Source organism: Heteronotia binoei, chromosome 21 (assembly GCF_032191835.1).
Source record: "Heteronotia binoei isolate CCM8104 ecotype False Entrance Well chromosome 21, APGP_CSIRO_Hbin_v1, whole genome shotgun sequence".
Taxonomy (NCBI): Eukaryota; Metazoa; Chordata; class Lepidosauria; order Squamata; family Gekkonidae; genus Heteronotia; species Heteronotia binoei.
In genome coordinates, this window is record NC_083243.1 from 167679728 (window position 1) to 167697725 (window position 17998).

Consider the following 17998-nt stretch of genomic DNA (forward strand, 5'->3'; position numbering starts at 1 on the left):
CTGGGGAAGGCGATGGCAAACCACCCCATAAAAAGTCTGCTGTGAAAACGTAGTGATGCGACATCACCCCAGAGTCGGAAACGACTGGTGCTTGCACAGGGGACTACCTTTACCTTTTTAATAAGGGGGAAGGAAGACCAATGGTATGTGGGAAGGGGAGGGAAGAAAGAGTAGAGTTGGCATCAGAGGGGGAAGTCAGGGCCAGGGAGAATGGGATCTTGCTTCCCACAAAAATCCTTGAGCACACCCTCTCTTCTTTGATTATAAAGTCTTTCTTTTGCAAAATATTTTTTCTGAGTATAGAAAACATTTATCAAAGAGTTCTCCAAACAATACTGTATGGTAGACCATATGATTATACTCTCCTGTGTGGAATGATTATGGTTTGCCTTAGTCAATCCATAGCAAAACAGAGTAGGGTTGGGCATGGACTGGAAAAATGCAGTTTGGTTCCTGGTTCATGGCATAACCTATTCACAAACCATGGACCATCACTGATTTTTAGCTAGCATCGCAATTTTTAGCATCACAAATTTTTAGAAGTTTGTGACACAGTAGAACAGCCCTCCAACATGCTAGAGGCAGCAAACTCATAAGGGATCTCTGGCTGACTTGAGTTTGGTGAGGATTCGATTTACAGGATCTGAGTTATGCCCCCCACCCCCAAAGAAGGTGCCCCCAGGACAGTGCTTTCTGGGGAAATAACAGGTGATTTGGTGTGTCTAGCTTGTGAGTTTGGTATTTCTAGCTTGTCAGATCTGGTGGAACTCTCTGCCAGATGACACCAGAGCCCTGCAGAATCTGTTGCAATTCTGAAGGACCTGCAAGGCGATGTTCCACCAGGTTTTTTAATAAGGACAGTGGCAGCAGCCAAACTGGCACGTCATTTTCTGCCCCTCTGAGCTCCCACCACCTCAATGTGATGGAACAGAAGGAATTAATAAGGTGCCATCAGGGAGTCTGTAAGATCATAGAGTTGGAAGGGACCTCTAGGGTCATCTAGTCCAACCCCCTGCGCAATGCAGGAAACTCACAAACACCTCCCCCTAAATTCACAGGATCTTCATCGCTGTCAGATGGCCTCTGACAGATGGCCTCTGTTTAAAAACCTCCAAGGAAGGAGAGCCCACCACCTCCTGAGGAAGCCTGTTCCACTGAGAAATCACTCTAATGGTCAGGAAGTTCTTCCTAATGTGGAGCCGGAAACTCTTTTGATTTGATTTCAGCCCAGATCCTTGAGGTACTCCACTTGTCACTCCTCTCCAGCTGTTTTTAACTTGAATGTTTTTACTATTTTAAACTTATGTACGGTATTTTGTATTGCTAATGCACATTTCCCAGAGCCCAGCATGAGCCAGGGTGGAGTGATTAATTAAGTCAAAGAAATAAATTCTATACATTCCTGAACCTGCACTGTCAAAATGACCACTGTGGTCATTTTGAAAGAATCAGGTTCAGGAGTGTATGGAATAGATCCTGTGCAAACTAGAGACATCAAACTTGGATGGCATGTAGACGAGCATTTGGGGGCGATCCACTGTAAGTTTGGTGACTCTAGCTTGCACAAGATCTGTTCTATGCACCCTGAACCTTTAGCTGTCAAAATGACCAAGGTTCAGGAGTGTATAGAATGGATCCTGTGCAAGCTAGAGTTATCTAAGTCACAGGAGACTTGATGCTCCTCTGCATGACCTCTAAGTTGTTGCCTTGGAATTCTGTAAACATTTTGATTGAGTGGAGACAGTCTGTTTGGCAATGTCTCTGCTCATGAACCAGCACAATGCTCCATGGTCTGCTTGAAAGTGCACGACAGTTCATCTGCCATGAAGTTGACTTCACAAACCATGAACTGGCCAAAATTCATCATGAACTTTCATTGCTGAGCCTATTCTTGTGTGGCAGGAAACTCCTGCAAAGAGCAGTTAATGGCTGGTTCAGTGAAAGATGAGGCCTGCGGGAAGATCAGGAAAACAGCTTTCTCTTTATTGCAGTAACATGCGCATGGATCAGGCCTCAAGTGGCTCATGCCAAAAGCTGTGGGTCTGATGACAATTACAGGCAAGACACAAGCTTTTATACTGTCCTAAAGTTATACATCAGCAAAAATCAGACAAACTGGAAGCGCATCATAAACTGGAAATGAGTCACAAACTGGAAATGTATCACAATACAAGTGAGACATCTCGGGATTATCCATACATGGCATTGATGTTGCTAACACTCTCCTTCATAAAAAACACATTTGCACCTTTGACCTGCTCCCAAGACATTTTCCAAGGTACATTGCTCAATGCTTATTCCAGCCAGTTTCTAGTTCCTCTTTTTGGCAGTTGCGGTGGGTGAAGGATTGACTTCCTCTTTTGCTGCCTTACTTTCTACAAACGTCCCTTTCCTTACTTGCACAATCTAGAAGGATTGCTAATATTTGCCATGTAAGAGGCCCTCTTCAGATTGGGGCACATGGTAGGAAGATTGGATTTAATTATTCTCTCTGTCCCAACTTGGTACCTCCACCCCTCATGCTGTAATTTGCCCTGAAAGAGAAAATGACCCATCTTTTCACCATCTGTTTTCAGAATAATACAGCAATGCGGGTGGGGGGGGGGGACCCATTCTTCTCTCTATATCTGGTCTCAACCTGAATTTGGGCCCTATATGACTAGTACTAACATTTATAAACAGCTGGGAGGATCCAACCTTGGATCTCTTAGCACATCTCTTTGGAATCTGATATAATACACAGAACCCAAGTGTCACAAACTGGAAATGAGAAGGGATGGGCATGGACCGGGTGGTTCATGTTGGTTTGTGGGGGGGGGGGGGGTTTACTGCAGTTCCAAACTGGTCCAATATTTGTTTGGTTTTGGAGGGGGTAGAACAGCCCCCTCATGAGTTAGCGACATCAAAGTCTCAGGGAGTCTTCAGCAGGCTCTCCTTCACCTGCTCCCCCAGTTTTGGTGAAGATTGGATTTAGGATGTCCAAGTTATAGCCCCCAAAGAAGGTGTCCCCAGAAAAGCTCAGCTCTAGCTTTAAGTTCAGTCCCTGAAACCACAAAAGGAACACCTTCCCAGCCAGGAGAGGTGGTTAAAAAATTGTCCCACTGTGTGGGGTAAAAATGAGGCTCTCAAAGCCTCCCCTAAAGCAGCTACATAGGAAACAATTCTTCTCACAACAACCAATTCTTCTCTCTTCATGCTGCAAAGTGAAAGCAGCTGAGTCAGGGTGTGGTATTATACTGGTATATAATCTGCTGCCTCCATAGAGTAGAACGAGAGCTCTGTCATTGGCTCCCAGAACTGCCAATCAAGCTATTGACAACTGCTTTGGGTGTTTCTAGGGCTCTCCACAAGTCAACCCCCAGCATTGCCTAGGAATTGTGCTAGGCTGTCTGGAGAATGAACCATAAAAATTAACCACCAAACCTCCTTGGAAAAAACCTTGGTTATTTTTTTGTTTGTTTGTGCCCATCCCTAGTGCTGATACTAAGCATGATAGTGCTTGTATATTGTAGTTTCCAGCTGGCTGTCATGTTTGCATTAGAAGTCCCAAATATTTTAGGATGTTTCCCCTTAATTTGAAGAATTTTCCCCATAGCCTTATGGGTCTACTATCTCCTTTTCCTTGGAGTGTTTTGTTTGCCTGTGGATAGCAGGCAGCTACTGAAGAGTCTTTAAAAACAATAGCAGCTGATGGTTTCTTGAGGTCTTTCAGAGACAAGAAAAGATTCAGGGCAAGCTGCCAAGGAGGATGAGATTTAAAATTGGAAATTGTTGACCTTATTGTGGGAGTCAACACAGACATTTAGTTTCCTTATGTACCGCGGATTCCAATCTCAACTAGGCACTTTAACTTTCAAAGTGCCCTTAGTTAAACTCAGCGAACAGCACAGAATCAACTGCTTTGCCTTTCCCATTCAAAACTCTTACCATCAGCTGTTGGATCCTAGGCCTGTTTTGTGGGGTCATAGCAGACATCAACTGAAATAATTAATGCCTCTAGCATTTTCTTTATTTATCATAACCATATTAACACATAATGTCTGAAACTCCATTCTCATGAAAGGACAAGTAGTTCTTTAAGGTATGTCATGAGTCTAGGACAATCTTGTGATTAGAAAGCAGGACTGAACTTGAGCTGAGGAGACATTTATGTTTAAGGTCCATTTTTTTTCAGACTTACTGTAGGGTTACCATCTCAAGGTTGGGAAATTCCTGTATATTTGGGGTGAAACCTGGGGAGAGCAAGGTTTGGTGAGCAGAGGGACCTCAGCAGGGTATAATTCCATACACTCCATCCTCCAAAGCAATCATTTTCTCCAGGGGAACTGATCTCTGTAGACTGGAGATCAGGTGTAATTCCAGCAGCTCTCCAGGCTCTGCTAGGAGGGCTTACTGTTTGGTGTTCAGGGCAAGTCATTTCCTCTTGTGCAAAATAGTTGCCAGTTTCATAGGACTACTTTGCAGAGGGATACAATCGATTGCAATACCCTTTGTCAACCAGATATACCTTATTATGTTAAATAATTTTGATTTAGTATGTTAATATTGCTTTTATCCCCAATGAAGACCTATAACAGCATATAGAATAAATAAAGAAATGAAACCAAGCAACTTAACAAGATAAATCTTGGTAGGTCCTGGATCTACTGCCCAAGCTCAATTCAAGGCCTCAGGCTGCAAGCCACAGTCTAAGAACCCGGGGGGGGGGGTTGAGGGGGGAGGGCTTTGGATCTTGTCCTTCAACACAAGCAACAGGCTTCAGCCTCCAGCCACAGCCAGGCTAAATACCTGAGGAGAAACAAACTCAGCACAGACCCTATTCTCCCTTATAGATAGTTAATTAGAATTTAGAAATAAGTTAGAAACTGCAGCTTACCTCTTGCATAATGTATTGCCAGCTCTGGGATGGGAAATTTTGGGGATGGAGCCTGGGGAGGGTGCAGTTTGGGGAGGGGAGGGAAGGGAAGGGAAAGGACCTCAGCGTGGTATAATGCCATAGAGTCCACCAGGGCTTTTTTTGAACAGGAATCCACCCTCTGAGATTGTCATTTTCTCTGAGAGTATTGGTCTCTGTTGCCTGAAGATTAGATATAATTCTGAAAGCCACCACCGGAAGGAAAAGCTACAAAAACAGAAATCCTAAACACATTTACTTGAAATTAACATTCCAGTCCTCAGAACACTATCCTGGGAGTAAGTTCCATTGAAGAAACTGTTGAAGTATTCTGAGTAGACCTGTTTAAAATTGCTGAGTCTCCATGATTTCTGATTTCTCACTGATGTGCCCATTGCTATTGTGATGGGAGCCACTTACATAATGTCTCTTCATGCCACATCAGGAATGCCTTTGCAGATTAAGCAAATGGTGCAGATAGTGATGGGAGTTTCTTCCATGAGTGTCCCTGTTCCCTGTGGGGCTGGTAACCCTGCCACATAATCTGCTCAAACTAACTTGTTCCTGTTTACAGATATTACTGGTTTTGTACTGGGTTGAGCTATTTAAAGAATTGAGGCCTTTATCAGTACATTGAGGATTGACATAGAAGATTCAGTTATGTACAAGCTCACAATCATTGCTTTGGAACCAGAGCCAGTTTGGTGTAGTGGTTAAGTGTGCGGACTCTTATCTGGGAGAACCGGGTTTGATTCCCCACTCCTCCACTTGCAGCTGCTGGAATGGCCTTGGGTCAGTCATAGCTCTGGCAGAGGTTGTCCTTTAATGGGCAGCTGCTGTGAGAGCCCTCTCAGCCCCACCCACCTCACAGGGTGTCTGTTGTGGGGGACGAAGGTAAAGGAGATTGTGAGCCACTCTGAGATTTGGAGTGGAGGGTGGGATATAAATCCAATATCATCTTCATCTTCTTCTTCTTCTTTTGTGTATCCCAGTGCAAATAAAATATCTGTATTGCATGTATATTTTTTGGTTATGAAGACTGTAAGTATCTGTGCTTTCTTTTTAGGGTAAGCACTTGTAGTGTGTTTTTCACAGGGACTGAAATTTACTCCAGAGCAAATTACAGTGCACCAGCATTTATATCTTGGATAAACTTTGATTCATGAAGTTTTCTCCTTGACAGTGAAGAGATGATAGCATCTCCTTTGTTCCAACATCTCTATTAATTTGCACTAGTTTAATTCTGGCAACCATCTATGGAAATGAAACAGACAAGGCTTCTTTTTTTCCTACCCACAATTCCAAGGCAGAGTGATCATGTTCATGAGATGTAGGAGCTCAAAGACAGCACTATCCGTGGAAGGCCACAGGCGGCTATATAGCAGGGATGGCCAAATTGTGGCTGGGGAGACATGTGGCTCTTTCACAGTATTGTGTGGCTCTCGAGGCACGCACCACCCCATTGGCTGGCTTGGAGAGGGCATTTGTCTCTGCATCACTTCCCCAAGCCAAGCCAGCTGGCAGCTTGGAGAATGAATTTAAAGTTAACGTTGCTTTCTTTCCATCTCTCCTTCCCCCATCAATTTGCCTGCCTGCCTTCCTGTCTTGAGGCTCTCAAACATCTGATGTTTATTCTATGTGGCTCTTGTATTTAGCAAGTTTGGCCACCCCTGCTATATAGGCTTTTCATACATAGTCAAAGGAGCCTGTTTCCTAACCCAACACTTTGGAGGTTGTTTTGAACTATGTAGAAGCTTCATGATGAGAGAGAGATTAACTAGGAGGCTGGAGCAGTGACTGATGACAGTGAGGTAAAGCATTTGTGAGATAGTGGCTTCACACTCCAGTAATGAGGAGCAGGGAAATACTGCTCTCAGTAGAACATATATTTCCTGTCCCTCAGGCTCACACCCAGTTAGGCCTCTGATTCAGACTTTGTCCTAACCATGTCCTCTCTCTCTGCTGTAATTTCCCAGAGCTCATTCCTGTTCAGATACTTACTTACAAGGAGCGGGGGGGGGGGGAAGCATTTTCCCCAAGTGCTGTTTGTTACCTAAGGACAGAAGGCCCCAGTTCTTAGAAGGGAAGAATCACAGGCTTTTTTCCCTGTCAGAGTCACTGGCTAGATAGGATGAAGTGGATTGTAAAGGAAAATGTTCTCTTAGGGTAATTGAACACAAAACATTTGTAGGTAATAAACCATGAGAAATAAATTCTTACTGATTATTCTACTTTAAACCAAGATAGGCAACTGTCTTTTGTTTTCTTGTGCTTAAAAATGCCAATCTACTGAAGATTAACCTTCCTCATTAGACTCTCATGGGTGCCTCTTTCCATTTTTTTAACCCACAGCTCTCTCCAGGGTCTGAGGATGATGAGGGACATGACAGCTCCAGCCGGGAGAACCTAGGCCGAATCCAGTTTAGTGTTGGCTATAATTTCCAGGAATCTACGCTGACTGTCAAAATATTAAAAGCTCAGGAGCTGCCAGCCAAGGATTTCAGTGGCACCAGTGATCCTTTTGTCAAAATTTACCTCCTACCAGATAAAAAACATAAGTTAGAGACAAAAGTGAAAAGGAAGAACTTAAACCCACATTGGAATGAGACCTTTCTCTTTGAAGGTAAGAGTGATATTAAAACATGGAAATGCCACTGTCCAGAATACTTATTACATAGACCATGGATTTATTGTAGCTTCACTTAATAATACCTACTTTGTGCTTCAGTTTTCTGCCTACTAGCTGTGTTAATGCTTATTTTCACTAGCAGAAAGCAAGGGCAAGTGATATTAAAACATGGAAATGCCACTGTCCAGAATACTTCTAACCAAACAGGGAAAGATGCCAAATGAAAGCAGACCACTGACCCATTTGATCTAGTGCCCCTGTACTAACAATTGGGGGCAATTATCACTTCATGGATGTTCAACATATTAGGCTGCAGGAATTGATTCTACTTTGGCAGTAACTTTTGAAATCCATTCATGACTTGGACCAGCCAGTTTTGTGTCACAGTGGCCACCAAGAATGCAGTGCTGATGTGAAGACTCTCTAAATAATGAGAATAATTCGCGTAGATAATGGTTTTCTAACTCTGACACATCATCTTCCTGCATGGGAGGGAGGTTGTAACATGAGAAATGCCATTGCTATTTTATGTACAGAGCTGGACACACATTCTGGGAATGGGCATTCAGTTACCATCTGCTGCACTATCAGGTTAGGGTCATCGTTTGTATTCATAGAAGTTCATCTGAAAGAGAACGTGGAAACAATGTGGAAAGGAAAGTATTCCTTTAAAAGGTACAACTATAAATCCATCCTAGAGTGTGATATTTGGAAAGCAACCCCTTGAGGTATGCTTGTGCCAGAAGGCCAAGGATTTAGGGCTCTTTGGGATATTTGGCAAAGGACGATTAGATATAATTCTTAATTGTCTGGAAAGGAATGAGGGAGCAGAATGTCACGTAAAAGAAAACTATCCTAAGTCCATTTTACTACCCCAGGGATTCTGGGGTGGGACATAAGAGAAGCCATGTTGGATCAGGCCACTGGCCCATCCAGTCCAACACTCTGTGTCACACAGTGGCATATATATATATATATATATATATATATATATATATATATATATATATATATATATATATATATATATATATATATATATATATATATATATATATATATATATACCTTAGGATGTTGGTCCCAAGAAGAAGAAGAAGAAGATATTGGATTTATATCCCGCCCTCCACTCCGAAGAGTCTCAGAGCGGCTCACAATCTCCTTTACCTTCCTCCCCCACAACAAACACCCTGTGAGGTAGATGAAGATATTGGATTTATATCCCGCCCTCCACTCCGAAGAGTCTCAGAGCGGCTCACAATCTCCTTTACCTTCCTCCCCCACAACAAACACCCTGTGAGGTGGGTGGGGCTGGAGAGGACTCTCACAGCAGCTGCCCTTTCAAGGACAACCTCTGCCAGAGCTATGGCTGACCCAAGGCCATGCTAGCAGGTGCAAGTGGAGGAGTGCGGAATCAAACCCGGTTCTCCCAGATAAGAGGCCGCACACTTAACCACTACACCAAACTGGCTCTCCAATACATGCTCATGTCAGATTAAGTATGACTTCTCATACTTTTTCCCCCCCACCCTTCAACCAAGGACCTCAGGCTAATGTACATGCTTCCCTTCCCATGTTATCTTTACAACAGTCCTATGAGATATGCCAAGCTGAAAGAGATTAACCCAAGGCCACCCAGTGAGCTTTGCAGCTGTGTGGGGCTTTGAACCCAGGTCTCCTGGTCCTACTCTCATCATTACACAAAACTGGCTCTCACACAGACTCTTAGTCACATTTCTTTCTGTTTCATGTTAGTTTGTTGGTTACAGCCATGACATTAATCTTAATGCATTTTCCATGCATACATACTTCTTTCCTCCCCGAGATACCGTGCATCTCTGCAGCCACCCACACACTGCTAACTTTGATTAAGGGTGCAAAAGGGGTGAAGGTGGAGTTTGAGATTTCTCCATGGAAGCGGTTAAGATTGTGGAAGGTTATCAACAATCTCATTTCCAAGGAAATGCAGATAACTGTGATTAACTGGTTGCTGGAATAGGGTTATTTCTATACTTTCATTTTGTTAACTGTGGAAAACTATTTTGACAAAGAGGGAAAAGACTGATAAGGAAGATAAGGAGTGAATTAATGCTTGATGGGAACAGCACAGCAAGACATTTAAGCTAATTATGAGATATTTGGTGCATCTTGAATGGGGTACCCACTTCCATGCATGGAAACCAGTAAGAAGAGCCCTCATTAAAAAAACCAAAAAAAAATAGTGCTAACACGTGTTTCCCTGAGACCACACAAAGGCAAAAGGATGCAGAAATATCCTAAATAACTTCTCCATACTGTTCAGCTTCACCATTTGCTCTGTTTGTGCTACAGAACACATCATTCCTTCACTTTTATCTACTGTCTTGCCTCCTGCCAAATCAGATCATGCCACTAGTCCATCACATTTAGTGCCCAAACTCGGATGGATGGCCAGTGCCTTATGCTGCCAGAGAAAGGCCAAAAGCCTTCACCAGTGATCTGAGCACAATGATGGATCGGGTATGAGATTCTTTCCTGGCCCTTTCAGCAGCTAGCCAGTTCTCTGAAGCATCAAGTTTGATGGATGGAAATAGATTACTATTCATTCATCAGAAATACCTACAATTATTACTCAAGGCTGCAAGGTTGCCCAGAAGAAAGGTATATATGGCCTAGACCAAATACAGCACCTTCTTCATTCAGTCTAAATAAAGCAATATATTATATCCAGTGATTAAAATAATCAGCATATGGAATGGAATTGCTACTTTGTTTTTTAAAACTTAAGGCTTGCAGCACACATTCATCTAGACTGGATGGGGTTTCTTTACTACAGTTATCGGCATGCACTTTCCATTTGTTCCTTTGCTTTTACAGGTTTCCCTTATGAGAAAGTGGTACAGCGGGTACTCTATCTACAGGTCCTGGATTATGATAGATTCAGCCGTAATGATCCCATTGGGGAAGTCTCTCTTCCCCTCAACAAGTTGGACTTGACCCAGATGCAGACCTTCTGGAAAGAACTAAAGCCCTGCAGTGATGGAAGTGTAAGACACATGTTGCTTTTAAACAAAGGACTGTTCCCCAGATCATTAAAGACCAGCCTAGCATGGTGTATATGTTAGGTGATGGCCCTGTGACTATAGTAACTTACATCTAGCCTAGCCAGAGAATCTGAAGAGTTCTATCACAGCTCTCTCCAGGACAAAAAAAGGACTACTTCAGTCCTAATATGGACTTCCTTCTTCTTTAAAGTAACTGTTTTGATTTAGGAGAGTTTTCAGTCCATAGAAGCCTTGTAATATACCACCACCATACAAAAAAAAAAGCCAAGAGTGCTCTTGGGGGGGATCAGGAGAAGCAGGTTAATATATATATTCATTGCATAGTCATATGATTATCAGCATGCCTTTTAGAGAAGGGACATAGTTCAATGGCTGAGTATACATTTTGCATACAGACTATCCGAGCTTCAATTCCAAGCATGTCCAGTTAAAGGATCAGGTAGCAGGCAATGAGAAAGGCCTGCCATAGACCCCAGAAAGCCTCTGCCAGTAAAAGCAGACAATATTGGCTAGATGGACCAATGTGTGTATGTGTGTGTGTGTGTGTATTACCCAGAAATTCCTGTGTAAATGGACAACTGGTTGTGTGCACAGTGACTACTGATGGAAAACAGTGAAATGCCTTGGTGGATAACAATGTTATTAGGATGTATAAAAGTAATGGTAAACACTCATAAAATATTAAATGTATTCTTGAAGAGCATACAGTTCTTGCTAGTAATTGTGCCTTTCCCCAGAGCTTTCCTTGCACACATTTCACAACAAATTGCATTTAAACTCCAATCAGATACATCACTTCTTGTTGCTATGTTTGTGCCAGCCCCCACTCCTCCCACCTCCCTCCCTGTATGGAGCTTGATGCAAAATTTACCTCAGCCCAGCCCTCAACAGGATGTTTAAAGACAGGCCCCTGTGCAGGTTGGAATTCAAAGCACAGTTTAATTCCACTTTAGAAGTTTGCTCTGTGGGGAGTTCCAGACCAGAGTTTATTTGCAGTTTGTCATGATATCTAAATTTGTGGATTGTCCCCCAGTTGAACTCCAAAATGCATCATGGCCATGTCTCAGGTTTATTTCTGGTCCAGCTTCAATTCAACTATTGTTTAGTGTTTTCCTATGTTTGCTAGTGTCAAGACAAACCTGATTTAAATCCTGTCAATTAGTATTGGGTAATTATTTTCCATACTGAGTAGTTGGTTACACAGTGACAGTATGTTTGAAGTAATGTTCTATATAGAATGAGGGAAGCAGAGTTGGCCCTGGATAGTTTTAGGATTATTTCAGTCCCTATTGTAAACATTGTTTGCTTTGCTTGCAGTGCGTATTAACAATGAGCAATGTTAAAAGTCTTAGGAATTCCTCAAATCTCTTTCCCTTTCTTCTCTACAGGGAAGCCGAGGAGAGCTGCTTCTATCACTTTGCTACAACCCTTCTGCTAACTCTATTGTAGTGAATATTATAAAAGCTCGGAATCTTAAAGCCATGGACATTGGGGGAACATCAGGTATTCGATTTCAGGGCAGCCTTCTTTATAAAATAGCAGTTTGTGCCTCTCATCTAAGCGAGCTAGAAATTACTCTTTCTTAAAGATTTGGCCGTTTATTAATTTCTAGTAAACTTGGCTAAGATCTGTGCATAATCACAATTGCTGTGATGACCCGGGACTGTTTCCACATGGATTTTGTTCCAATTTTTATTTTTTTATTCACAACATTTCTGCTCTCATCAAAGCCACCAAGGCAACTAATGGATTTAAAACACAAACCATAAAAACATATCTGAAAAACCATTAAAAATCAAACAAAAACACATCACTAAAACAATTAAAACTAAGTTAAAATGCATGCACAAAAACATAAAAAACAACAATTAAAACATAGGGCAGAAAGGAAGGATCCCTGGGAGAACACCATATGAAACAAAAAAATAATCACCTGCTGATAGAAGGCAGCAACAGGAGACAGACATCTCCTGGGTGAGGACGTTTCATAGCTTTGGCGTCATGGCACCCGCCTAATCTCAGAGGGCAGGGGCACTCAAAGCAGGACCTTCAAAGATGACCATAGTGGTTGGATTTTTGTATGGGAGTAGGCAATCCTTTGAGTATGCTAGTTCTAAGCCATTTAGGGCTTTAAAGAACCTTGAATTGTGCCCAGAAACATATTGGGAGCCAGTGTAAATGGGCCAAGACTGGAGTAATATCCCTATGCCCTACTCCAGTTCACCTTGGCTTCCTAACAACAGCAGTGTTTTCAGGAGCATTCACATGTTGCCATCCTCTATTCATCTTTCTTCTTGGTTTTCCTCCACTTTACTGTGATCATTCCCAAAGCTGATTTCATAAAATATTTTGGGAAAGATTGCAGTCAAAGTGCCTTTGGACACCATGTAGACAGATTTGAATTTTTGCAGGTTCCACCCCCAGTGGTACAATTTCACATCCCTTGTCCCCCACAGCCAAGGATTTTTCTAACTTTCTAAAATCAGTAAATGAGGCTCAAAAACTAGATGTTGCACCTTACACATGTTGGGACATGGGTGATCATCCACTTTCTCCAGCAGAAGTATCTGTGGAAGGTGGCTGTTTGCCCCTTTCCCTGACGCCATGTGTCCTAGAAAAAGCACACAGAGCCAGAGAAAGGGACAAACATGGCCTTTATGTTGCCATTTCCACTGGCAAACCCCTCCTCCCCCTCACAGTGTTCCAGAGCTAAACAGAGTGCTGTCAAGGTAAGAGAGCCTGTTCTTCTGTCTAACAGCAAGTTGGGATGGGCCAACTGTCTCCTGACTCGTGTAAGGTGCATCAACTAGTTTGAGCCTCACAGATCACTTTTGTTGTAGTTCAGTCACACAGTCGTGTCCGACTCTTTGCGACCTCGTGGACCAAGTCATGCCAGGCCCTCCTGTCTTCCACCATCCTCTTTAACCATTATTTCCAACACTTCTGAACTATCATATTCTAAGCCAGGTCTGCTTGAGAAGTAGTTTTTAGATAAGATCTTCTCAACCAACAGATTTACTATTTCTCCTTCTATAGAGCTTTCCAGGGAAGGCAACTTACCTCCTCAGTAAATAATCCACAGATTTCATCCTCCTTGGTGCAAAAGAGTGAGCGAGCGAGCAAGCGAGAGAAATACATAGCTCTTAGGGGTAAAATAGATGAGACATTGGGAAATCTGTATTTTAAGGTTAATCACTATTTTATTGATTCCCCCCTCAATTCATATCGGGCTCATGGTGCTTGGGGGGATGCATTTAATCTTTTGTCCCCACCTTTCCTTTTAATGATTAATAACACTGTGGGATGGGCGTTAGATTTGATTTGTAAAATTGTGCAAATCAGAAGGGTTACATCCTTTTTCCCCTTGAGCAATTACTCCAAACTGAGTGGGGGAGGATATAGTAGCTATTAGCCGCTTCAAAACACAGGGAAGATGCAGTCATGGATTTTCCAGCATCTTGTGGGTTATTGTCTTAAGTGTTCAGCCTGGGAGACTGCTGGTGTTACAAGCAAGCAAACTCCAAGGTGCTGCTATCACCCATGCAGCTGCTAGCTGTGATAGCCTGGCATGTCTCTGACTGGCATAAGTGAAAGCAAAAATATATATATATATTTTTAAAAAACCCTAATCTTGCATGATGTTTTGAAAGAAACATGCATTTGAAACTGAGCACAATTCAGCTTGTCCTGTCTCCATATTGCATAATTTATTAATAAAAGTAATTGGGTAATTATTTATATAATTGGCTAGTCAATTATCTATGTAAATATTTGGTTTTTAAAAAGTGTTAAAAAAAACGTTTCTCTGGGATAGAATTCCCAATGTTGGACAAACTGGAGCATGAAATTAATTGGATTAATTGGAGAGCCAGTTTGGTATAGTGGTTAAGTGTGCGAACTCTTATCTGGGAGAACTGGGTTTGATTCCCCACTCCTCCACTTGCACCTGCTGGAATGGCCTTGGGTCAGCCATAGCTCTGGCAGAGGTTGTCCTTGAAAGGGCAGCTGCTGTGAGAGTCTCAGCCCCACCCACCGCACAGGGTGTCTGTTGTGGGGGAGGAAGATAAAGGAGATTGTGAGCCGTTCTGAGACTCTGAGTGGAGGGGGATATCAATCTAATATATCTTCTTCTTAATCTGGAATAAGCCTCTCCATTTTCCCACAAGGAAAGCAATTTAACAGCTTCATCTTTCTGTGTAGATAAAACCCAACCTCATTGTACTTTCCAAATTCATGTAAATCCTCTTCAGTTCAAAGGGTAATTTCAGTGGTTGGGGGAAGTGTTTATTGCTTGTTTTTGTTTTAAGTGTTTTTACTTTTACTGTTAATCAAAGTTTTGTGGGTGTGTCAGGCTGAAAAAGTGAGATAATATCTTTAAGGAATATTCAGGAAATAAAATTATCTATAGTTAGCAAGTCTGAAAGAGCTGCCTACTGGAGCTGCATTAATTTCAGGGACTCTTAGATCTCTCACAGTTATTCATTGTCTCTTTTCCATTGCAAGACCCTTATGTGAAGGTGTGGCTGATGTACAAAGACAAGAGGGTGGAAAAGAAGAAGACGGTTGTGATGAAGCGATGCCTGAACCCTGTCTTCAATGAATCCTTCATCTTTGACATACCAACAGAGAAACTGAGAGAGACAACCATTATCATCACTGTCATGGATAAGGACAAGCTCAGCCGGAATGATGTAATTGGAAAGGTGAGTTGTCCCAACCAAGGAGCTTACAAGATCTTGTCTAAGCCCTTGTCAACAGGGGTTAAAGTGGTCAAGGTAGCAAGTCAGTGAGGAGAAGGTGAGTAAATTCTGTCAGCAGAGATGAAATCATGACAAAGCATTTATACAGCCAAATTTGTAAAGAAACCTTTGCTGCCCCATTTCAGTTGTGACGCTCTAACAGGTAGGGATGGTCAAGCTGAAAAGCAGAGTTTAAATGGCTCTGAGCTTCCCATGGTTCAGCTGTTTCTTGTGAAGAACACCAAAATTTGTGGTAATTTGTCCCACTTCTTCAGTTCACAAACTTTGGTTCATGAACCATGAACAGGCCAAAATTCATGATGAACTTTAGTTCATCAGCAGTTTATGCTCATCCCTTCTAACAGGCGTACAGGCAGCAACGACAACAAGGTGGTCATAATTGCCTCAAGCAATTGTCAAAAATAAGCATACGGCCTACAGAAGACTAAAAGTACATAAACAGAAGCAAATATTGTAGTCAGCTAGAATGTATTTTCATTACCCATGAAAATGGAATTGTTTGCTCCTAGGATTTGATCCCAAGATGACTTAGTGATGGGGGGCATCTGAAGCATCAGTGGGGATTGTGCAGCTGTTTGACCAGGCAGGCTGTTCCTGACTCCTGACACAGCTGGGGAAGGAATGCAACCAGTGGCAGGGATCTTCTTCTGTTTCTTCAGTACCGTCCTCACAGGAAGCTAATATTGCTTCCTTCTGTCAGATATTGTGAAGAGCCTGTTAGGAAATGCTGTAATTTTTCATGGGGATCTAACATTTCCCCAAACCATTTTTGTAATATCCTTAGGAACAGAGAGATCAGCACACAGTATGGAGGAAATAAATGTGCTTGTGCATCAAGACTTGGGTTTAACATTCTCCTCTGTTGTTGTTTAACTGTACCCACAATATGCTGTTAGTAATACTGTTAATTGGGTAGCAGCATTAAATACGCGGCACTGTACAGAGTAACATTAGCAAAAGGAGAGAAGGGGCAAGAGAGTCCAGGGGATGTATATAAATTATTTTAATAGTCATAAAAAAAGAGAGAGAAAACCCAAGGCAAATGCAGTTAGCACATGATAAAGGTTTATTTCACTTGTGGGGCCTTGCAAAAAAGATGAGTTTTGAGAAGGAATTTGAAGAAAGAAGGCACTAACACGACACAGGAATTCTGGGCAGCAGTTTCTGGGCAGCAGATGGGAAGCTTTCTAGTGGCTGAGGGCAATACAGTTGGCAGAGAGAAGGTCATGGCAGAAATAAGAACAAAACAATGGTAGAGAGGAGGCAAAGTGAAAAAGATGCCTCTTGTTTCCTTGAAGTTTCAATCTTCCTGTAAATGCTGGAGATTTCATACCAGCCTACAATGCTGAGAACCAGAAACTCTTTGTGAAGCATCCTTTTCTGTCTGAAAAATATACGTTACATGCAAGTACATGTAACAGAACCCAAATTGCCTTTCGAAGAAAGACAAGCTGCTGCAATTTTGACAGGACGAGTGACAGGTGGGGAGGGATACTTAACCCCTCTCTTGCTGGCTATTTTTCAACCCCCAAATTAGCTCAAGCTGCTCCCCCCCTCCCCATAACACCTGGACCTCCTCAAGGGGGAAAGCAGTTTTGGCAGGGGTAGTTCTGAGCAGAGAAGTATCCATCAGGGAAAACATTAAGCATGAAAAGCCAAAAAGGCAGGAGGAGAATAGATGCAAAATAGGATTTTTATTTGATTTATTGATTTATTTGAGCCCCGTGGTGCAGAGTGGTAAAGCTGCAGTACTGCAGTCTGAACTCTCTGCTCATGACATGAGTTCGATCCCAGCGGAAGCTGGTTCAGGTAGCCGGCTCCAGGTTGACTCAGCCTTCCATCCTTCCGAGGTCGGTAAAATGAGTACCCAGCTTGCTGGGAGGAAAATGTAGATGACTGGGGAAGGCAGTGGCAATGGCAAACCACCCCATAAAAAGTCTGCCGTGACAACATTGTGAAAGCAACATCACCCCAGGGTTGGAAACAACTGGTGCTTGCACAGGGGACTGCCTTTTTCTTTATTTGATTTATATCCCGCCCTCCCCACCTAAGCAGGCTCAGGGCGGCTCACAGCATATAAGAAAATCACAATAAAGCAGTTAAATTGAGCATTAATGAAACAATTAAGACAATTAAATAGTATAAAAAAGTTTGGTGCTAATTACCATTTGGTTACAGATGGCGTTCAGTATTCTTTTGCATCCTTTAAAGCTGATATATCGGCGGTTTCAATTAAAAACTCCTGTGAAGCTCCGGTGCCTTGAATAGTTCATAGGTGTTGTGGCTGTTTTTGCTTGTTCCCTCTTCTGCCTCACTCTTAAAAGCAGAGGAGCCACCTCATCCTTTGCATCCTTGCCACTATTGAGGGGAGAAAGATGAAGAAGAATTGCAGATTTATACCCCACCCTTCTCCCTGAATCAGAGCCTCAGAGCGGCTTACAATCTCCTATATCTTCTCCCCCCACAACACACACCCTGTGAGGCGGGTGGGGCTGAGAGGGTTCTCCCAGCAGTTGCCCTTTCAAAGACAACTCTTGCAATAGTCATGGCTGACCCAAGGCCATTCCAGCAGCTGCAAATGGAGGAGTGGGGAATCAAACCCGGTTCTCCCAGATAAGAGTCCACAACCTTAACCACTACACCAAACTAGCTCTACACCAAACTGAGCCTT

At 42.6% G+C, this 17998-nt stretch overlaps 1 protein-coding gene across 7 annotated transcripts in view; it reads left to right on the plus strand.

The window, feature by feature from the left end:
• SYT7 (synaptotagmin 7) overlaps positions 1–17998 on the plus strand; it is a 335907-nt gene that overhangs the window by 305702 nt on the left and 12207 nt on the right. For all 7 annotated transcript variants that reach the window (XM_060262265.1, XM_060262268.1, XM_060262266.1 and 4 more), the window contains 4 exons: positions 7247–7517; positions 10380–10549; positions 11956–12070; positions 15071–15270. In XM_060262265.1, coding sequence (XP_060118248.1) covers positions 7247–7517; positions 10380–10549; positions 11956–12070; positions 15071–15270 — 756 coding nt within the window. The remainder of the gene's footprint in view (positions 1–7246; positions 7518–10379; positions 10550–11955; positions 12071–15070; positions 15271–17998) is intronic.